The sequence below is a fragment of the Glycine max genome, chromosome 12 (genome assembly GCF_000004515.6).
Source record: "Glycine max cultivar Williams 82 chromosome 12, Glycine_max_v4.0, whole genome shotgun sequence".
NCBI lineage: Eukaryota > Viridiplantae > Streptophyta > Magnoliopsida > Fabales > Fabaceae > Glycine > Glycine max.
Window position 1 is genome coordinate 424,991 of NC_038248.2, and position 22,944 is coordinate 447,934.

The 22,944-nt window shown below is 34.6% G+C and overlaps 3 protein-coding genes and 1 long non-coding RNA gene across 5 annotated transcripts; all 4 read left to right on the forward strand.

Moving 5' to 3' along the window:
• The first annotated feature begins 1,650 nt into the window (after positions 1-1,650).
• On the forward strand, positions 1,651-3,460 carry LOC106795222 (pentatricopeptide repeat-containing protein At5g66520). Its single transcript, XM_014764370.3, has one exon. It carries the CDS (start codon positions 1,765-1,767, stop codon positions 3,331-3,333), a length of 1,569 nt encoding a protein of 522 aa, XP_014619856.1. The 5' UTR covers positions 1,651-1,764; the 3' UTR covers positions 3,334-3,460.
• A 962-nt stretch (positions 3,461-4,422) lies between these two features.
• ATG3A (autophagy-related protein 3a) lies at positions 4,423-9,153 on the forward strand. Of its 2 annotated transcripts, none has more exons than NM_001254461.3 (10): positions 4,423-4,763; positions 5,041-5,111; positions 5,247-5,363; positions 5,457-5,620; positions 6,598-6,683; positions 7,375-7,426; positions 7,871-7,936; positions 8,202-8,329; positions 8,620-8,721; positions 8,853-9,153. In NM_001254461.3, exons 1-9 carry the CDS (start codon positions 4,603-4,605, stop codon positions 8,714-8,716), a joined length of 942 nt encoding a protein of 313 aa, NP_001241390.1. In that variant the 5' UTR covers positions 4,423-4,602; the 3' UTR covers positions 8,717-8,721; positions 8,853-9,153. The 2 variants fall into 2 exon arrangements, with proteins under 2 accessions (NP_001241390.1, NP_001354641.1); NM_001367712.1 differs by having other exon boundaries at positions 6,610-6,683.
• Positions 9,154-10,392: 1,239 nt separating this feature from the next.
• On the forward strand, positions 10,393-11,324 carry LOC106795223 (uncharacterized). Its single transcript, XR_001383699.3, has 2 exons — positions 10,393-10,764; positions 10,930-11,324. It is a non-coding gene; the product is annotated as an uncharacterized lncRNA (long non-coding RNA).
• Positions 11,325-13,485: 2,161 nt separating this feature from the next.
• LOC100800982 (splicing factor-like protein 1) lies at positions 13,486-18,157 on the forward strand. Its single transcript, XM_003539457.5, has 2 exons — positions 13,486-15,957; positions 17,091-18,157. Exon 1 carries the CDS (start codon positions 13,583-13,585, stop codon positions 15,923-15,925), a length of 2,343 nt encoding a protein of 780 aa, XP_003539505.1. The 5' UTR covers positions 13,486-13,582; the 3' UTR covers positions 15,926-15,957; positions 17,091-18,157.
• The last annotated feature ends 4,787 nt before the right edge of the window (positions 18,158-22,944 follow it).

The following is a 22,944-nucleotide window of genomic DNA, read 5'->3' on the forward strand; positions in this document are numbered from 1 at the left end:
ATAATTGCACAGCGGTTTCGTGCATTTCGTGCCATGAATCGTTCGTATTATATAACATTGTTCTTAGGAAGTAATACTGTGAGATTAGGAAGTGTATTTATTTTCTAGAAATCAATCATTCCTATGAATGTTTTCGTGAAACTTGTATCAAACATAAAATGTGATATTTCTAAGTCTTCATCTTAAGAATCTTTTTTGATATCTCGAAACAAACACCACTTTACAAAGAGAAAAAACATTCAAAATTCATCCACTCAAGTGAGGGTTAGTGTGAACATACACAATATTTTGACTGAACTGATCTAAATCCGAAACACGAAGTACATATCAACCATAAGAAGTAATCTTGTAGAATGTCTTTGAAGTAAATTGTGTGCAAGAAACACCAGATGCTTAATTTACCATTATTTAGCTCCCTATTTCTAAGTTGGAATGGCATAGCTTGCTTCTTGTACATAATGAAAGCAAGCAGAAATATTTACCATAATGAAGCCCATCAATATCATGCCAATGACAACTCCAGCAGCCAGTGTAGAACATCTCTCCCCAAATGTACTGTTTCTACTTTCTTCTCTTTCCAAATCATTATCCTTCTTACCCTCCTTCTCAGTTTTTCTAAGTAAAGCACCATCAAATTCCGCAAGTTCCTTGTCTCCGGCAAAGTCTTCAAAAAAGTCCTCTGCGTCTTCATAATCAAAAGATGCCAACTTGTTAGATCCATTATTCATTTCTCCCCTTTGTTTCTCTTCATCAACATAGCCAGTTGCCTCAGCCACAGCACCACTATATTCCACCATAGCCTTCTCACAATTAGAATCAAGCAAAAGCTTTTCTGGGTCTTCAAAAGCAATCAAATCAGTTTCATCATCGTTGAGACACGAATCGGTGCAAGAGCAAATAGAATCTTTGTCAAAATCATTACAGGGGAGTGATCTGAAAGAGTCCCAATGATGAAAATCCCTCTCCATTGTGGATAACCTCTCTGAAATGTGGTGCAAATGATGGGGTTTTGATGGATGATGAGAAGCAACTTCGGCAGTTAACAGGTTTCCTATGAAAGCGAGTTTGTGTTTGATGTCGTTGGAGATGGAGTCCTGGGACTGAATGTCGGGGCCAAGCAGCAACGCTTCATCGAGTATAGATTGGAGTTCTTGGAGTTTTGCCTGCAAATTTTTGTAACTCTTTGCCATTTTCTTCAGCGATCAACACTCATTTACTTTGTGTCTTCAGGCTTCAAACACTGCTTATTGTGTTTGTGGAAACGGTTCCACAATTGTCTCTTATTATAGATGGTAACTGTCACCACATTTACTCAACCGTTTTCTAGCATCCTAGGACCAAAAAATTTACAAACCTCAACGTTGTTTCTCTTTCTGTTTTTCGTTTCCTAAATAAAAATTATTGACATACCAATCAATGCATACTTTTTATACGAGGATGGAAGAAGAGTGTGAGTTTGATATAAATCCTTTAGTTTTTTTTATTTCTATTCCTATAGATAATTTTACTTTTGCTTAAAAATTGAGTACTAATCAATTTTGAATTTTAATTAGAATTTACGTTTGTTTCTTATTCTTGGAGCAATTGCTGGTATTTGTTAAATATTTAATGGTTTTGATAATTTATCATTCAAAAGTAATCAATCGTAAATTATAAATTTTTCTTTATTGAAAACTTGTTTAGGAGTTATAATTGTCTTATATATGAAGTAGAGAAGCAGTTAAAAACAGTATCGAAGACACTGACAGAGGAGCATTGTGAGATATGTCTCCTTCACGATGTGTTGTTGGTCTTCTGGAACAATGCTCAAGCATGAGAGAGATGAAGCAAATCCACGGCCACGCCATCACCCACGGCCTCGCTCGATTCGCCTTCATCTCAAGCAAACTCCTAGCCTTCTACGCCCGCAGCGATCTCCGCTACGCCCACACTCTCTTCTCTCACATCCCTTTCCCCAACCTCTTCGACTACAACACCATCATAACCGCGTTCTCCCCCCATTATTCCTCCCTCTTCTTCATCCAGATGCTAAACGCCGCCGTTTCCCCCAACTCCCGCACCTTCTCCCTCCTCCTCTCCAAATCCTCTCCCTCTCTCCCCTTCCTCCATCAGCTCCACTCCCACATCATCAGACGCGGCCACGTCTCCGACTTCTACGTCATCACCTCCCTCCTCGCCGCATACTCCAACCACGGTTCCACACGCGCTGCCCGCCGCCTGTTCGACCAAAGTCCTTACAAAAACGTCGCATGCTGGACAAGCCTCGTTACCGGATACTGCAACAACGGCCTGGTAAACGACGCCAGGAACTTGTTCGACGCAATCCCCGAGAGAGAGAGAAACGACGTGTCGTACAGCGCAATGGTATCTGGCTACGTCAAGAACGGTTGTTTCCGCGAGGGGATTCAACTTTTCCGTGAACTCAAAGACCGAAATGTGAAGCCGAATAACTCTCTTTTGGCGAGTGTTCTCAGCGCGTGTGCTTCCGTTGGCGCGTTTGAAGAAGGCAAGTGGATACACGCTTACGTGGATCAAAACAAAAGCCAATGTTATTATGAACTTGAGCTCGGAACCGCGTTGATTGATTTCTACACCAAATGCGGGTGCGTGGAACCTGCTCAGCGGGTGTTCGGTAACATGAAAACCAAAGACGTAGCGGCGTGGAGCGCCATGGTACTGGGCTTGGCTATTAACGCCAAGAACCAGGAGGCCCTTGAGCTGTTTGAGGAGATGGAGAAAGTGGGCCCAAGGCCCAACGCCGTTACTTTCATCGGCGTTCTCACCGCGTGCAATCACAAGGACCTGTTTGGAGAAGCACTTAAGTTGTTTGGATACATGAGTGATAAATATGGGATTGTGGCGTCGATAGAGCACTATGGGTGCGTGGTTGATGTGTTGGCTCGGAGTGGGAAAATAGAAGAGGCGTTGGAGTTTATTAAGAGTATGGAAGTGGAACCGGACGGAGTCATATGGGGGTCTTTGTTGAATGGGTGTTTCTTGCATAATAATATTGAGTTGGGGCACAAAGTTGGAAAATATTTGGTAGAGTTAGAGCCTGGGCATGGTGGAAGGTACGTTCTTTTGTCGAACGTGTATGCGACTATGGGGAAGTGGGAGGCTGTTTTGGAGACCAGGAAATTCATGAAAGACAGAGGTGTGCCTGCTGTTTCTGGTTCGAGTTTCATAGAGATTCATCAAACCGTACACAAGTTTCTTGTTCATGATAACAACCACCACTGTGGTTCGTATCCGGCTGAAGTCTATCGAGTGTTAAACCACCTTGGTAACAAACTTGAGGATTATTCTAAATCAAATGAAATTATTGTTTTTTGATAGTAAAACATTGAGGACATAATTATGCACGTTCAGAAATTTCTTGTGGGATTTTACAACAGATAGGCTTTATTTTTCTCCCACTAATAGTTTCTTAATTAATGTATTTTTTTAGTATTTGAATGGATATAAGACCTAATGAACATCAAAGAAATGATAATTTCTCACATGATAAAAATTACAGATAGGATAGGATAAATAGTAAGATAAGATACCCACATCAAACAATAGATTGTGATTTAAAAAGATATAATAATTTGTCCTATTATAACCTAATCACTAAATGGATCTTAATTAAGAGGATAAATTTAAGTATTACTTTTTTTTTTGATAAACAAGTATTATTACTTTTTAAGGATAGTATATTATAAGTATGTTACTATATTATTTTTAATTAGCACTGTACTTTCTTTTTGTAACTCCCACAATACTAGGAGGTTCAAGTTTAATTAAAAAAGTACTAAAAATACTTATAGGATTGTACCTATTATTTTCCCATAAAATTTTAATTAAAAGCAGTAGTAAAGATACTTGCAGGATTGCACGTAAATTATTTCATACTAAAGAGAGAGGTTTCTAAAGATTCTTTTTATTGTATAATAATAATAATATAAAATTATTAGATATTAAGTAGAATATATACTGTATTTCAAATTTTCAATCATGAATTATGAAAAGATTATAAAATTTTGTAATAATAAAGTTATTTCTAATTGAATGCAAAAATTAACTTAATTAATTATCATTTTAGTCTCTAGAATTTAAAATAAATTCAATCCTTCAAATTTAAAAAAGATCATTTTAGTTCCTCATATTAGAAAAAATATAATTTTAGTCCTTTATGTGAAAAGATAAAATGACTCAAATTTTAAAATTAAAAAAAATAAAATGATATTTTACAATAAAATAAAAGATTAAAATATATCTTAACCATAAATTTATAGCATATTGCCAAATTTAAAATATTTTACTAGTATTTACCAAAATGATAAATTACTTGCACAAAAAATAACAAATATTGATAAAGTATATGATATGATATTATAAACATTTCCATATATCATCACTCTTATCATCACTCTTGATGATGCCCTTTTCCCTTGTGTTATATATATATATTCTTCAGCAATCTACATCGATGAGATGTTGACAAAGGGAGCGTGTTGTACAAGGGGCAATTTTTTCAAAACCTTTTTCTCTCTCGCAACCTCACCTCTTCCTCCTTCAATCTCTTTCGGAATTTCCCAAAATCCTTAGTGGGAGGAAGAGATGGTTCTGACTCAGAAGCTTCACGAAGCCTTCAAAGGCACCGTCGAGAGGATTACTGGCCCCCGAACCGTTTCCGCCTTCAAAGAAAAAGGAGTTCTCAGTGTCTCTGAGTTCGTCACCGCTGGCGATAATCTCGTTGCCAAATGCCCCACCTGGTCCTGGTAATTCCAATTTCCCCCTTTTTTCTAATTTTCAATTCCCGCCCCCCTCCCTTTTTTTCTCTCCTGATTATGGGTATTGGATATTTAAATTCAACTTGCCTTTTTTAGCTGAAAGGTTGTTCCTTTCGAAATCCCAATTTGAATGATTTTGCTGCCCCTTGAGGATGCCCTGTAACAAAAGGGTTGTTTGTATTCATTACCTATTATTAAATGTAGAATTTGCTTGAGCATGAAGGCTCTCACTAGCTGTTGATTTGTGTGTTCTGTTTTCCAATAGGGAATCGGGTGATCCAGGCAAGAGGAAGCCATACTTGCCACCTGAGAAACAGTTCTTGATTACTAGAAATGGTATGATCAAGATCTGAGTATGCCTTTACATCATGCGTGTTCTTTGTTTTTCCTCTCATAAAAGCAACCAGTAAGATCTGAGAATGTCCTGTTTCATGGTCATGCTGATTTTTGGAGTTGCTTCATACTTAACAGTGCCTTGTCTTCGGAGAGCTGCATCTGTTGAAGAGGAATATGAAGCTGCTGGAGGGGAAGTTCTACTCGATGATGAAGATAATGATGGCTGGCTAGCAACTCATGGGAAACCCAAAGGCATGTATTATTTGTATTGGACTGGAGGCTTGTATATTGTGCTTTGGCTTTAATCCTTTTATCTTATGCTTTTGCATTTTTCTTCTTCTCAAGAAACCAAATCTGATGAGGATGAGAATTTACCTTCCATGGAAAGCCTAGAAATCAGCAAAAAGGGTTCTATTAAGCAAATTCATTCCTACATGGGAGCTGAAGAGGGAGAAGATATTCCAGATATGGCAGAGTTTGACGATACTTCCAATGTTGAAAATGATCCTGTAAGTTGATACCACATTGTTGGAAGTGGGGTTTCTGTTTCCTAACTGTCCTACATCAATTTCAGACTTGATGTTTAACTTTTATTGAATCAGACGAAGGACAATATGAATATGCAATCTGCTATTTGCAGATGTAGTGTCATAGGTCAAAGTTTCTTTAGGCTGATATTTCCTAGCATTTATATTTTTTAATTTTCAGAGAGACCCTGAAAAGAAGTTTTGAAGAGAGGTCGGAATAGGAGTCATGCTGCTGCATAGTAGTGTCATTTGAGGATACACTGACATTTTAGGTGTCATCACTTTTTCAGAATAATCTTCATGCATATGATCAAGTAGAAACCTAAGTACCTATCTATTTCTGTTTACTACTGTAACTATGCTTTTTCCCTCCCATCTCCATTTAGAAGACTATTAACTATTTTAATGGCTGAAATCCTTTATAAAGTCAGTTGCCGTTTACTAAGTTATCATAACTGATTTTTTGAACATGAGCATCCAAGTCTTTTACTAATTCAGTAACTCCAAACTGGAGGTTTGTGTATCTTGATTGAGGATGGTATGCACCAAATTCAGTTGTTTTTGGGTAAATCATGTCGAAAAATATAGCTGAATGTGCATGCATCATGACAACCTCTTTGAGCATTTAGAATGAAGCCTAGAATGACCCTAGAACCACATGTTAATGATACCTAGTTTCTCAACTCCTCATTCACAGTTAGTATGATGATTCAGGAGATAATTTGGGTTAAATGACTGTTTCTCTATTCTCTTTTAATGTTTAAGTAGGTTGGCCATGATGCACCTGATGGCTTATTTAGTTTTTATTTATTTATATAATTTGTAATAATATTTCATATAATTCTCCATTTGGTTTGTTTATTTATTTTAAGAATGCACTTTACCAATTCCTGCTGTTTATTTGATACTGATTCGTGAAATATGATTTATGTCATTTATTTGTTCTTATGCTAATGGAGGCCACTCTTCAGTCCACATATCTAGTTGCTCATGAACCTGATGACGATAATATTCTTCGAACTCGGACTTACGATATCAGCATCACGTAAGATGAGTTTCAATATAAATTTTCTTGACTGCCATTTTATGCATGCTACTCTCTACTTTGAACCCTCCGGCCTCCACTAGGTTTATTAAATCTCTCTCTCTATTAATAATTTTTTATGACTTTAATATCTATAATGCAAATTGTTGAAGTGGAGTTCTTGCATCTTCATGGGTGACTCTAAACTTGTTATAAGATAGGATTATGTCTATGGCCCGTCTTTGATGTTCTGATTATTGTTGCTTCAACAAAATTGCTATTTATGATTTGATGAAAAATTTGGCATCCATGATCCATTGTTGATACTGTATCTGGAAAGTTTTATACAGATTCTAAAATTTCACCTGTTATAAGCAATTATTTTGGGAATGAAAACTAGAAACATCTTTAAGGCGTAAACTGAATATGGTCTATTGTTTTAAGAATTATAAATGTGAAACATGTCTCCAAACAGGGTTTTTTTTTTTTTTTTAAAAAAATGTTTCTCTGGACAGGAACTGTGGAAGTGGTATAATTTTCTATTTTAGACAATATCTTATCCTGTCATAGTTGTACTTTACCTCTTTTCTCTGCCATGGATTTCTGTTTCCCACTCCCCGACCCCACCCAAAAAATTAATAATATACTTCATAGTAGAAACAAATAGTTTTCAGGCAACGATTTTAAAAGGTGGACCTTGCTCATTTCGCAGGTATGATAAATATTATCAAACACCACGAGTATGGCTTACTGGGTATGACGAGGTTTGTTTTATTCTCTTGATTCTTGTAACTGTAATTTAGTCACTTTTGACTAGTCTATATAGGGCTATGGCAGAGCTACTAGAACTAGAATTAGCATTACTGATTTAAACTAGCGAATAAAACCTGATGTATCCAACCAAAAAATAAAATAAAATAAAAACCTGATTCTTAACACGTGGATGAACCATAGTGAATGTATTCTTCCTAGTTTTTTGAATAAGGATGGAAACATTTGCACAGTCCCCCTGTCATCTATATGAAGTATAGGGACTACAAAAATGAAGTTGTGTCTGACATTCGTGTCAAACTTGGAATATGAGAATGAGAATTTTCTTGTCGCACATATTATATTCTCATTTAACCCTTTCATCATTTCCAAATTTCAATTCTATACTTTGCAGACTTGTTACTGATTTAGTGATTCCATGTTCAATCTTGTGGCAGTCAAGGATGCTTTTGCAACCAGAACTTGTTCTTGAAGATGTTAGTCAAGACCATGCACGCAAAACGGTGAGATATGGCACGCGAATATATATAGGAGATGTATCTAGTGAGGAGTAAATCTTAACCGTACAACTATGCTGGAATGGTCAAGATTAAAGGGTATTAAAGTCACATGACTTTAAAAAATGTAAAAAACCACATGATTTTTGTATTTTTAAACTTGACCATTCATGGTTAGATCTAATATTCAATATTTATCTCTTTTATTGTCTCATAAAAAAGACCGTCTCTCTCTAATTCTCTCATGTTTTTTGAACTAAAAATGTTGCAGGTAACAATTGAGGACCATCCTCACTTGCCAGGGAAGCATGCATCTATTCATCCATGTCGACATGGAGCAGTGATGAAGAAAATCATTGATGTGTTGATGTCACGCGGAGTTGAGCCTGAAGTTGACAAGTAAACCCTTTCTTCCTATGATATTGCTTTCATTTGGAGAAACAATTCATCCATATGATATAAATTGAGGTTGTCTTTGATTAGTTATGACTACTGGTAACCCATGCTGTGGCACCGATGATACAAATATTTCGTACCAGTTAGCTTCACAAACGTATAGTCATTGGATATGAACTTTACCCCGTTGCTTCTAGTTCATGAGTCTAAGTGCAATAACTGTTCCTAATAACTAACATATATATGTGTGTGTGTCTCTGATGTGATATAATCATATATACTTATTTCTGTAGGTACCTATTTTTATTCCTAAAATTTATGGCTTCTGTAATTCCAACAATTGAGTATGATTACACGATGGACTTTGATCTTGGTAGCTCCAGCAATTGACTAAGGTAATTGCTTGTTGTTTGTATTATTAAAATCCTTCACTAGTGATGGTGCCGCATGCTGTGCAGAATATGCTCTTTTCATGACAGATATTAGTTAGTCATTGTGATGATTTGTATTCTTTGGTTTTTTTCAGATGGTAGCTGCATGTTCAAGTATAACACGGGCATATTGTCCATTGTTGCTTTTCATTGATCCAAAGCACCAATACTTTTCTGTTACTTTTCTACGTATAATTGTTGATTGTCACACAGTTGGTGTACATGTCATGTAAATTATGACCGTGTGAGTCATGACTATTGCTATCTGGATGTTGAACAAGTTTCCTTTCAGATGTGTACATAATTGACATACCCATTCGTAAGACGACTATCCAACGTTATGGTTGTCCCTATAATACTATAAATTAGACATGGTTGACTTCTTGTTCTTGTCAATTGTTAAATTAATCTGTTTTGCATTCGTAAAGTTGATGTGTTTCTAGTTAGCGAAACTAAAATATTCCTATCCATGGGGCTTAATTTGGGAAAGCAAAGAGAAAATAAAATGAAATGAGAAAAAAAAGGAGAATGTTAAGATTATTATTTTTCATTTTTATTTTTTGTTCTTATTAGTTAAGAAATTTACAGATCAGTTTCAGTTCTATTTTTTATTTACAAGGATTCGGACAATATGAAAATATTTTAGTGCTTATCATTTTCTATAGAATGTTAGAAAATTTTGAAATATTTTGTAATTATTAATGAAAATAGAATGTCGGAAAATGAAAGATAATGCGATATTCGTAGAAAAAGCTTTAGTTATTAGACTTTACCATTTCATTGTAAAAAATGTCAAATCATGGAATTATCAAAAGTTTCAAATGGTGACCAAAATTTGGTTTGTGAATCATTATATGAAGTTTAATTGCACTTCGGTTGGGAAGATAGAATGTAAATAAAGAAGAGTATGTTATGCTTAAGTTGGTTTGAGATAATGTAAACGATTCATAATTTTTTTATACACTTTTTGAGTGAAATCTACTTGGATTATACCATAGAATAAAATCTTTAATCTAGGATAAAGAAGTGTCAGAATGGCAAATATTTCTAGGCGTACCTATGCCATAAATGTGTAAAAACACACATCATTATCATGTTTTCTAAATTGTACTGGTATTTTATTTTCTTTTATTATATAACAACTCATGTGCTTTATGTTGATATAAGTTATAATAAAAAAAAAAATGGGTTAGAAAGGAGGGAAAAAAAATGCAAGATACCCAAAATAAAATTTTCAAAATAAATAATGCCCAAATTATTAAATAAGTTAAGAGTTATTCTAGTAAGATCAAGAACACTATGAGAAATAGTTATATATATATATATATATATATATATATATATATATATATATATGGACAATAGTTAAAAATTCAAATAACTTTATTCTAATGAGTTATTTTTCCTTAATCTCTTAAAAAGTATAATTTAATCCTTTATTTTATTTTTTGGATTTAATTTAATCTTTTATCTTAATTCTTTTATTCATTTTAATCCTTTCACTCATTAATAATTTAAAAATAATTTTTTTATTTGGTTTTTTCCCCTTCTCTTATACTTCATTTTTAACTTAAAAAATTTATTCTTAAATAATTAACAACATTATTCTTAAATGAATCAAATAACAAAACTGAAAAAAATGATCAAAATAAATTTTTTAAAAGATAAAAAATTAAAATAAATAAATAAAATAAAATAAATCATCAAATCAAACTTTAAAATTTAAAGAAAAAAAAGATCAAATAGTTAATTTGACCATAACTTTATGTCAATTAAGTCTCACATAGTCGAATTTGGCCATTGAATCATGTTAAGTATAGATAATCATTAAATTTTACCACATTTTAAATTAAAAATATCGAGTCCTTCAGTGTCTTAATTAACAGAATCCATCTCGGGCGCCTTCGTCTTCCGCAGCGGTGTTAGGGCTTGTAAAGTTACACTTTGCTTTCAGTTTCGGTGAAATAGAATTACATCGTAAGCATCGTGCTTCTGCTTTTCGTTACGGTAAGACATTTTGCTTCCTCCTTTCTACCAATTTTCAAGCATAACACTGGACTGGATTACTCGATGCTTATTCTCTTATTTCAATTCCAAAATTACTTGTTTTTTCTTTTTTTTTGCTGTGATATTATTTTGGTTGAATTAGTTGCTATTTGATGTAAAATGCAGGATCTCTATATTCTCAATTGGAGCTCATGGATCAGAAAGCAGGAGATGATAGCAGCAGCGTGAAGAAAATAATTTCAGCATGTGATGTGGAGGCTTTAAAAAAGTGTTTGGAAGAGAATAAGGGAGACTATGTCAAATGTCATTCACAGATTGAGGCTTTCAAATCATCATGCTCACTCAAGAAACCAAACCCCTCTCTTGATTCCGCTTCACGTTAGATTAAATTAGATGGTTTGATTTTGAATTGTCATTTCTGGCTTTTCCATCTTTGGCTTAAGGGGACACACTATCTAATGATATTCATAAGTTGTATCAATACTTAATAATCATTGTGAATGAATAATATATTCTCAAGTTGTGGCTTTCTACAATTATAAATTTCAGGAGTTCTCATTCATAGCAGTGGTTATTTAGGACGAGAATCAACACTGTGCAGAAGGATTCTGATGCTGTTGCCACACTTTTGTGGCATTGAAGTTTCCATCTGCTTTGTTCCCTTGCAAATGAAATTATAATCTTTTCAATGGTTACAAGACTTGCAGTGTTGATATGATTCTTTATTGACTTGGTTGAACATTATTTGCTCCTCTTCTGTTTTCTTATAAATTGTGTCTTTTTCTTGGTTTCTTTGTCTATTTTTTTTTACTGCATTTTGAGGAGTTTAGCTTGAAAATTTACACCATACTCAAGAGTCTGTTACTGTTATTATATTAATGCACGAAAAAGAAGTATCAATATGCTTATATTAAAATCCAACAATGAACTTAAATAATATAGAAGGGCAAAGTGTAGTTTTTTAGTGTTGTTTTGATTTTTGACAGGGGAAGTGAGAGTTAAAAATGAGCCTGAGGCCCAAGAAAAAAAAAATAAAAATTACAGAGATTATTAGAGGCATTTTAATGTTATACCTTTGAAAAAGTTAGGAAGTTATGTTCCTGTCAGGATAATTAGATATATCCTATCAGTAAAAATAATTGAGGTAAATATAGTATAGTACTATAACATCCGTTTATGAACATGCAAATTAAGCTACATTTAACTTCATTCATTGGAATTCAATTAACTGTGGACAAATTGAAAATTTCACATATATAATTAGAAGGTAAGTGCAAGATGCTTCCCCCACTAACCTTGCATGTGGTGCAACTGCCATCATGGTGCATTGCATGCCGCCACATGGATTACAAAATATCTAAGCAAATTCTGATTTACTTTACTGTCTTATCATATGCTGCTGTCCCCTTCCTTATCCATGTATCCACTTCTTTGCAGGGAGATTTATTGCTAAAAAAAATAAGCATTATAAATATAGAGTAACAATGAAGTCTGAAGGTATATATATACGTCTGAGTGAGTCTGGATTTTATCTCCTTAATAAAGTATTAGGTTTTAAGTCTTGTGCACGGAAAAAACTTAATTAGAAGAAGAGATTCCACTAAAGTCAAATTTTTTAACAAAAATTAATCATAAACAAAATTAATATATATATATATATATATATATAATTTCCACATCCACTGCCAATATCAAGATCTAGTTGAAAGAAGAAACAAATCATGTGTTGCTGTAAGGGTGAAACCTTCCAATTCTCATCCTAAAAGAATGATATTGGATGGTGGAGTTTCAAAAGTTGCATATGCCAAGTAAAATCAGGAAATATAATTTTATCTCTATTCCTTAAACTAATAAAAAAAATCTTTCAATCATTTCCGGCTATCCTTCTTTTATCTTTATCTTTATACTTAATTTTCCTAATCGATTATGACTTTCAATTTACACTTTTTATCTCTATTTCTAAATTGAATTTTAATGAGTGGTATTTTTTTTAATATCCATAGTTAAAATAACCTTATATTATAATTTAAACTATCCATTATGAAATTAAAATATAATTCATATATTTAAAAATATTTATTTATTAAAAAAATTAATTATACTATAATTTATAGATTAAGTAATATTATAATATTAATTATATAAAAAATTTAATTTATAGATCCGTTTCTCTATGTGAATTAGAATAGCTATGTTGAAAGAGATTTTTTTTATGAAAATGTTTTTATGAAATATTCTTGACATCCCGTCTATGTCTATCTAGTTTTTTCATCTTTATTTTTAAATTAAATTTCAATGTTTTTTGTAAAAATTTATCTATAGATATCAATAACCTTATTATCACAAATGTGTATCACAAATCTATAATAATATAATTTGTATGTTAAAAATATTTATCATAATTTTTAATTATTATATAATTTAGAAGTATTTCATAATGTACAAACTAAAATACTGCTTCAAATTGAAATACTAATTGGACTCATTTGTCAAACAAGATAATAAAAATTAAATTTAAGGAAGATAAGAACATGCAATTGCAATCTCTTATACCCATAGATGCATGATCCCTCTGGACCCGAAACTCATCGTTTTGTTATTTCCTAAGAAAAGGTCTCGTGGAAGGTTTGCGTTAAATATTATCGGATCCGGGTTTACCGTACCCGTAAACCTGGAATCCGTATCCAACTCGTTTTGCATATATAAAGGGGCTGGGTTACATTACGTGGACACTTCATAATTAAATCATCACAATCTGGACACTGCTCAGATTAGAACCCTAACCTAACCCAACCCTCTCTCTCTCTCTCTTCAATTCATGGACGCCGTCGACTCAACCCCAAATCCCCCTCCCCTCCCTACCTACGATCCATCAGAGTATCACAACCCGCCGCAACATCAATCGGAAACCGGGCAAAACGGTAACGGCACCAACCTCGGAAAACCATCGGAGAACGGCAGTCAGGTCGCTGCCGACAACAACGGCTTGAATCCTCAGATTTCGAAGCCATTGCTATCCGAAGGATTGACGCGGAGCGGCACCGACAGGGATCAATCCGGCGGCGAGGAGGAGACCACCAGCAAGCGCCGCCGCCGCAGTCGGTGGGACCCGCAGCCGGAATCGAATGAACAGAGCGGCGGCGATTCGGGGACCGGACCGAAGAAGAGGAAGTCTCGTTGGGCCGATGACGACCCTAAACCGGTGATTCAGCTTCCTGATTTCATGGGCGGTATTGAATTCGATCCCGAGATTCAAGCTTTGAATAGTAGGCTTCTTGAGATTAGTCGAATGTTACAGTCAGGTTTACCCTTAGATGATCGCCCTGAAGGTGCTCGTTCCCCTTCGCCTGAACCTATATATGATAACATGGGCATTAGAATTAACACTAGGGAATATCGTGCGCGTGAGAGATTGCAAAAGGAGAGGCAGGAAATTATATCTCAGATTATAAAGAAGAATCCTGCGTTTAAGCCACCTGTGGATTATAGGCCGCCCAAGCTTCAGAAGAAGCTTTATATACCGATGAAGGAATACCCTGGTTACAATTTCATTGGACTTATTATTGGTCCTCGAGGTAACACCCAGAAGCGGATGGAGAAAGAAACCGGTGCTAAAATTGTGATTCGTGGTAAGGGATCGGTGAAAGAGGGTAGGCTTCAGCAGAAGAGGGATTTGAAACCTGACCCTTCGGAGAATGAGGATTTGCATGTGTTAGTAGAGGCTGAGACGCCGGAGTCACTTGAGGCTGCTGCGGGTATGGTGGAGAAGCTCTTGCAGCCTGTGGATGAGGTATTGAATGAGCACAAGAGGCAACAGCTTAGGGAGCTTGCTGCGTTGAATGGGACGATCAGGGACGAGGAGTATTGCAGGTTGTGTGGTGAGCCTGGTCATCGCCAATATGCATGTCCTACTAGGACTTCAACGTTTAAGAGTGAAGTTGTGTGTAAGCATTGTGGGGATGGTGGTCATCCAAGCATAGATTGTCCGGTGAAGGGTGCGACTGGGAAGAAGATGGATGATGAGTATCAGAATTTCCTTGCAGAGTTGGGAGGTTCGGTTCCTGAATCTGCAACAAAGCAAACCAGTACATTGGCAATTGGTGCAGGCACTTCTGGAAGCAATCCTCCTTGGGCTAACAATTCTGGTACTGCAGGCAGTGCACCTCAAGCTGGCTTAGGGGCTGCTGCAATTAAGAAGGAAATTGATGATACGAATTTGTACATAGGGTACTTGCCGCCCACTCTTGATGACGATGGCCTGATCCAATTATTTCAACAATTTGGTGAGATTGTTATGGCAAAAGTTATCAAGGATCGAATGTCGGGTTTAAGTAAAGGATATGGTTTTGTGAAGTATGCTGATATTACAATGGCAAACAATGCAATCTTGGCCATGAACGGTTATCGCCTTGAGGGTCGAACAATTGCAGTGAGAGTTGCTGGTAAGCCTCCTCAGCCTGTTGTACCTCCTGGACCACCGGCATCTGCTGTGCCAACTTATCCTGTTCCAAGTCAGCCACTTGGTGCATATCCATCCCAACAGTATGCTGCCGGTGGCCCCATTGGGACTGCTCCTCCTGGGAGTTACGGTGGTACCCCAGTGCCATGGGGACCCCCTGTTCCTCCTCCATATGCTCCCTATGCTCCTCCTCCACCTGGGTCAACTATGTATCCACCTATGCAAGGTCAACCTATGCCTCCTTATGGGGTTCAATATCCCCCTCCTGTGCCGACTGGCCCTCCCGGTGCCCCATCCCAGCCTGCAACTTCTAGTGAAGTGCAGCAGAGTTACCCTCCCGGAGTGCAGTCTGACAACAGTACCTCTACTCAGTCTATACCAGCTAATGTATATGGTAATTCGGGACCTCCAATGCCACCTCAACCTACATATCCTGCATCTTATGGATATCCACCTTACTATAATGCAGTTCCTCCGCCACCTCCCCCTTCTGCCCCCATGCCTGTTTCAACTTCAGATCAATCCCACAACATTGCAAATGTGCCTTGGGCCAGTAATTCTCTAGTCCCACCTCCTGCTTCATCGGCAGACAATCAATCCCAGAGCATTGGAAATGTGCCTAGGGCCGCAAATCCATCAGTGCCTCCTCCTGCTTCATCAGCTGATTCAGAGTATGAAAAGTTCATGGCAGAGATGAAATGATTTTGTTCAATTTTGGTTCAGTGTTCCAAAAGGTGCGTTTGCCATCTTGATTTCTTGTGTTTAATAGTTGACCATATACATGTTATACTTTGATATGATTTAGCATTCAATTCCTGGCTTTTTTTCACAACTAAAATGAGGCTTATTTTTTATTTTATTTTTAAGTATGTAACCCTTTTAGAATTGTTGGTTTCACAAGTTCTTTTAGAATTAAAATGTTACTAATCACCCGTTTGTAAGTGACATTTTAAAGTTATTTCAGCGGATGAGCACCCCTGAAAACCATGAGCTTTTTCTGATATTCTTCTAATTGAAGACAGGTGGGGCCAAGAAATTTTTTGGATTTGGATTGGTCCTAATACATTAATGCTATTAAAATTAACTTTTATGTGCCTTTATTGTGCTGTGTGGCCTCTTCCAAGTTGGGATTTTCATCTACAAGTGGGTTATTGCTATTTGTATGCTCATTTTGCTTCATTGGCACATCTTTGCTTTATTCTTATTGAATTTTTAGGTTCCTTTTTAACCTTCCCAAGGTTTCTTAATTTTGTTATGTATTAATTTTCCCTGTAGTTTATTTTTCTGCAAATAGAGGGCAATGTTAGCTGCAAAAGCCTCTCTACCAAATCTCTGACCCCCAAATAAAGCCTATTTTAGCTATATAAAATAATGTATTCAACGTTCTGTGAACTTGAATTCCACCTGTTTTTTTGTATAATTGAAGGGCCCTTACAGAAGAAAGGGCAAACTGGTATATGATTGTGTAAGTATGTGATATCTACACAAAAATTTTCTTGGATTTATTTTCTCCAGCTCATGTATGAATGTGATGGTATCTAGTCCCCGTAATAACTTTTTTGTGCATTGGAGCAGAAACTTGATACAGTTTATGGTTCAGGTATAAAATCTGCATCTTGATATGGATTATAAAGCAAAAAACTCTTTTATGTGCTGGCTGATTGGTTATGTTTGAATGAGTCGTTTTGCAGATTACATCCATAAATTTCTTTTATTGTTCAATAATGTTTCTGCTTCTTGACAGTGTCCATTCTCAAGCTTAAAATCATGCGTAAAGTTAACTATGGCCTTTTGCATGTTTATTTGATATTTTATCATGATTTTACCTCTCTTAACTCTTCATTGTTATGATGTAACGTTGTGACAGGCCTGATGTTTCTTGGAGCTCTTGTGAACCTGATTTCTAACCTCTTGCCATGTCTTTCTTCGAAGTTTGGGACTCACTTCTTTAACCTTGCTGTACTGTTATGAAATTTGCAGAGATTCGGGCTAGAAGTTGGTAGCAGTCTTCATACAGCAGAAGTCAAAAGCATATTATAGTTATGATTATTATTAATCATTTCTTGTCGTGTAGGACTTAATACTGTCTGAATTATTTTCTGTGGCATTTTATTGATTTACACAGTAATGTCTGGTTGCTAATGTTTCCTTTGGAAGTTTGTTTGAACTTTATGGCAGCTGGTTCCTGGTGTTTCATGTTGATACTTTTCTGTTGTCACAGTTGTTTTAGACTTTTACTTCATTCACTGATTCTAACTTATTTATAGTTTTGGTGATGAGCTTAATATTTTTTTTGTTTGAGGACTCTAGTTCTCTTAATCACTTGGTGCTGAAGCTGCGTTTTAGATGCGTTTAATCATACATCTCTCATCATAAAGGTAATCAAACCTTGCCATTTGTTTTAGGCATTCTGGGTTGGTAGAAGAGATTATTTTTTTAAAATGGTTTGATCATGCAACTATAAAATGTATTTGACAGTTCAGTGTGACAGGTAAATGAGTTGAAACGTTTTTCTGTTCCTGGCATGATAAATGTCCGACTTTGGTGGCATTTGTACATTTTGCCTGAAATTAAAAGTTTAGCTAACATGGTGTTATGAACACCAAGTTCTTGTATCATGATACAGGCAATTATCAAGTTTCTCATTTGTTTCTGAAGTGATCATGTGGTCCAGTTGACATGGCCAATGTTATTTGGCATAAGGTGAAGGCTGAGGTGAAAATGATAGTGTTTGAGTGGTCTGCTCATGCTTCGTTTAGCTCTGTTGCTGGGCGAAGATAGAGTAAATGATCAAAGAATTGGAGTTGTAGAAAATTTCTATATTTTCCTGCTTCATATCTGCCTTTTTGAATTAATACAGCTTTGTATTGTTGTGACTAGGGATATATAAAGTTTTATAATTCAACCATGCAATATTAGGTCATGGTTATCAAACCCCCACTGGTGTGCTTGGTTTTTTTTCTGGCTCCGTCTGCCAAAAAGTAGTATGCCCTTTGTTTAAGTACTTTAAGATGTGAAGAATTTGAAAGTATATGTTGTTTTTTTCATGGTTTGATAACAAACAGGAAGCTTCTTTTTTTCTTTTCTTTCTGGAATCTATTATTAGGGCAGTCAGAATCTCTAATCGTGGTTAGTTTAGAACTCGAACTATGCGTTGGAAAGACTTTACACAACTGTTAGTGTCCTTTAACCCTCATTTTACTAAAGCCAGAAACCTGGTAATCTATCCTAGTAAATCAGTTTTAAGGTTGCATGCCTTGACCTTGCAATGTCTTCATGATTCATATATGCAATTATGTGTTAGTTTTTGGCCATACTTGTGTGTGATTTAGTTATTGATTCGTGCATTTTTTTTTTAAAAAAAAAACGTTCGTTTCGTTCATGTTGGTGCAAGATAACTGCTGTGTTTTGAGTTATAATTATCGTTGTCGCGGAAATGGGCTATTTCATCTACATGGTATTCCCTTGGAGTAAAGTCTTAAAATAGCGATAACCTGTTGCGTGTCCGCCGCCAGTACTTGATAATATTGAAAGACTTCTGTTTTGAACATGTTGTGTCTGCCACAAGAGACCAGCAGTAGTAGCCACTCACTAACCAGTTTTTTTATATTTAAACCAAGGCATTACTCTGTGGGCAGTCGTGCTTCCTATTTTACCTGATATAGATTAGATCCAATCAATAGGATAATTGGGTGATGAAAATAGTGAATTCATACTCCATGAAAAGCTGATCTTGGTGATGTTAGTAGACGTTAGAGTTAAATCATTCTCCACGAAAAGCTATTAATGAATTTCCTGCGCGTACATATAGAGAGCATATCTAAAGTTTTAAAGTGAGTCTACATAGCTTATGTTTTTTTTTTCATATTGAGTACCATGTAAGCACATTATCTTTTCGATCAAACAATTTCATCAAATTCAATAAATTTGTTCCACTAATAATCTTGTATTTTTTACATTTCATCAATAATTTATTTATTGTAATAAATATTATATTTAAGAAGCAATTAAATTATAAAAATTAAGGATTTTATTGTACTATTTTTTGCAAAGTTTTTCTTTAGTAATCAAAATAAAACTTTCAGAAACAATAAAAATATTGTTTATTTTCATGAAATATATGCTTTATTTAAAATGATGAAGAATAGTTTAAATTACATAATTTAAATCATGTAAATCAATTTCACTTGGGTAGACATTGGTCGTTGATGTCATGTGTGTAGTAGTTCTATTTGAGGTAAGAAGATCTGTGTTGTTTGGATCATTGGGAGATTGATATTGCGTCAAATTTGACGAAAGATTGAGATTGAACTGTGTTAGATCCATTGGATGAAACCAAATAAAATAAAGGAAGTTAAGGATTTGAGATATGTGAGTAAAAAAAAAATGAATGAGATTGAACAATAAGATCATATATGTAAAATGGAGGAATAAATGTTATGGAGAAGAAATAAGAGAAATTTGAAAATATTGGTTTTGTAAAATAATTTCATTTTAATCATATTTATATACATGTAAGTTAATTTTTTTTAAAATATGCATGTAAGTTTACTATTCAACTGTTAAAATTTTTAGCGTTCAATGTTTTAACATTTGTTGCACATCAAATTTGCTGCACTTTTCAATTTTTTGCATGTTTTTCTTTAAACCAGAACGACCACTGAAATTTTTTTGGCACTACGAAAGCCTTGATTGATATAGACAAGGTTCACAACTTCACATAATTACCCTAGACATCGTGCTTGTAGAAACAACAGATCCTTATTCAGTTCTTCCTCCAACAGTGATAACTTAATACGCACTGGTTCGATTCGAAACATCCACCTCTAAATTGCATATATTCTTATGTTATAGCTTAAAATACATTAGTCTTTAGTTGTCTATTATTGTACATTTGGACTACAAAAAATTACCTATAAATTTATTGTAACATGAAAACATTCTCAAGGATTTTTTTACCTAGTTGGTCTAAATGTGTTTGCTTGTGTAATTGGTATAACTTGTATGTACCCAAAAAATTTGGTATAAATTGAAAAACATTTATTGCAATAGCAATAGTGTAAGTTGACAATTTATTAAAAGGAAGTTTACTCTCTTACTGTCGATTTATTAATCTATGCGTTGTTTAAAATAAATTGAAAGAGTCAATAATCCTCTATGTGTGTGTCTCTTATGTATATGTATTTTATTATAATGGTAATTATTTTCTCAATAAAAGGTTTTCAATTTTGTTTTTTTATCTATAGTGTTTTTTTTTCCTTTAAAGAGAAAAGAGTCAAAATTCTTTCTTAATACTTATTATATTCATAGGTTTGGTCTGTATCTTTCCTCATTTCATTCATGATTTGTGTTAATATCAAAAACTCATGAACAATGATTGTCAATTTTAAAAATTAACCAAACTTGTATTTTCAAACAGGTTTTTTTTTTAAAAAAAAAATCACATGCATTCTCTTTTGAATATAATTTCATTTAAGATACCATCATATACTAAATGTGACTACATTTTTTCACATAGATTTGAACCTTGGTTTTACACATAGAGGATTAACCCTTTTTGTTAGATCTCAACTCCTGTTCGGAGTTTTTTTCGAAGACTAATTCAATGTTGAGATAAACATAGAACATTTCTTCTTTTTTTTTATCTATTATTTATTTTAGCTACTTTGTTTTATTTTTCAATTTTTTTTCTCTTTACTCATTCTTACTTTATTCTTTTCTTTTTTTAAATAAAAAAAAATAAAAAAATTAAAATAAAAATAAAAAATAGAAAGTGAAAACTAATTGCTTACAAATTGGAATATGCAAATAATCAAGTACGAAAAACAAAGTCCCCGGCAACGGCGCCAAAAACTTGTTAACTCATTGGCAAGTGCACCAAATCGTTACAAGTAGTAAAGTTCTCGGAAGTCTGAGTGTTGAATCCACAGGGACTTTGTTTGTACTTAGATTAATGCAAATCCAATTTAAAAGCAAGAGATAAGAAATTTAAAATTTAAAATAAAAGATAAAGATAATAGATAGGATAAGATGAAAGAAATTTAAAATAAAAGATAAAGATAATAGATGAGATAAGATAAAAGATTTTTAAAATTTAAAATAAAAGAAAAAGATAAAGTCAAGATAAGATAATGTTGGGAACTGACTTGCCTAACCTGCCTAGGATGTATGAGTTTATGATTTTTTCTTTACCAATTCAGGTGATTTTATCCCACCCACATCTATTCATTTACTTGCCCCTGATGCCTCACGATGACAAGTCTATTTTACCTATCTATCCCCCAAATGCCTTTGCAAAGACTCAACAGATAAAATGCATGAAGTTCTAATTCTAGATGTTTGCTTTGACGCATGGGCATAATGCAATCACTCTATGCCTAGCAATGATTTTATTATGATATCTTTTCTTCTTGTTCTATTAGAAGTTATCCTCTCCCGAGCGTCTAACCCCTAAAACTAATGCATGCATATCTTCTTTAAATCTTATTTAGAAGTTACCCTCTCCCGAGCATCTAACCCCTAATAGAATATAAAGATGAGTATGCAAGATAAAAACAGAAAAGAAAATAGGAAAGAAAAACCTGGTATTGCATTGATAAATAGTGAAGAGTACATCATACATCACATTGGCTTCTAGGCCTGTCAGGCCCTAACTAAGGGGGTTTAGCCACTCATGGCCATTGAGGGCTTTACAATGAGAAGGGGGTAAAAGAAAGAAAGGGAGTAAATGAAACCCCTAGGAGAGGGGGTTCTGTCGTGGTGTTTTTTGTCCCTTAGACTGGCTCTCTATTTATAGCTGCTAAAGTGGGCTTTGGGCCTTCGTAGGCGCGCTCAGCGCGACACCCCCTCGCTCAGCGCATGTAGATCGCGCGCTTAGCGCGCATGTTGCAGGCTTAGCGCGCGCTTCTGTTGGATCATGGGCTTAGCGCGTGACGCGCGCTCAGCGCGCGTATTGGATTGGGCCTGCTTCAGATTTTCTTCTTTTCTTCAATTTTTCTAGCCTTTTTGCTTGTTACACCTCCAGTTTTTATATCTGCAGTCAAAATTCAACAAAACATCAATTCTTTAATATTTAAGCGCAAATAACTGCTAAATAATTATTTTTAAAGACAATTTTGCCTTATTTTCTATTATCAAAATACAATTATTTAGCAGTTATCAATATCAAAAACTCATGAACAATGATTGTCAATTTTAAAAATTAACCAAACTTGTATTTTCAAACAGGTTTTTTTTTTAAAAAAAAAATCACATGCATTCTCTTTTGAATATAATTTCATTTAAGATACCATCATATACTAAATGTGACTACATTTTTTCACATAGATTTGAACCTTGGTTTTACACATAGAGGATTAACCCTTTTTGTTAGATCTCAACTCCTGTTCGGAGTTTTTTTCGAAGACTAATTCAATGTTGAGATAAACATAGAACAATGAATTAAGGTAAAAAAAGGTCAAAGTTGAGATATATTATTATTATAGACAAACCATTTAAGTCGTAACTCTTGAATAATTTGAATTATAATAGTGTTTACCTGAATGACTGTAACATCAAGAGTACGACTTATCCTAAATGAAAAAAATAAAACAAAGAAATAGACATATAACTCATTTCTCTATAAGTTTAGAAGAAACACATATAGTGTAGTTGTAAAGAGGATTTAAATTTTTAAAAAATATGGTTTTCTCTACTTTAATTTTAGTGTAGAACATAAATTG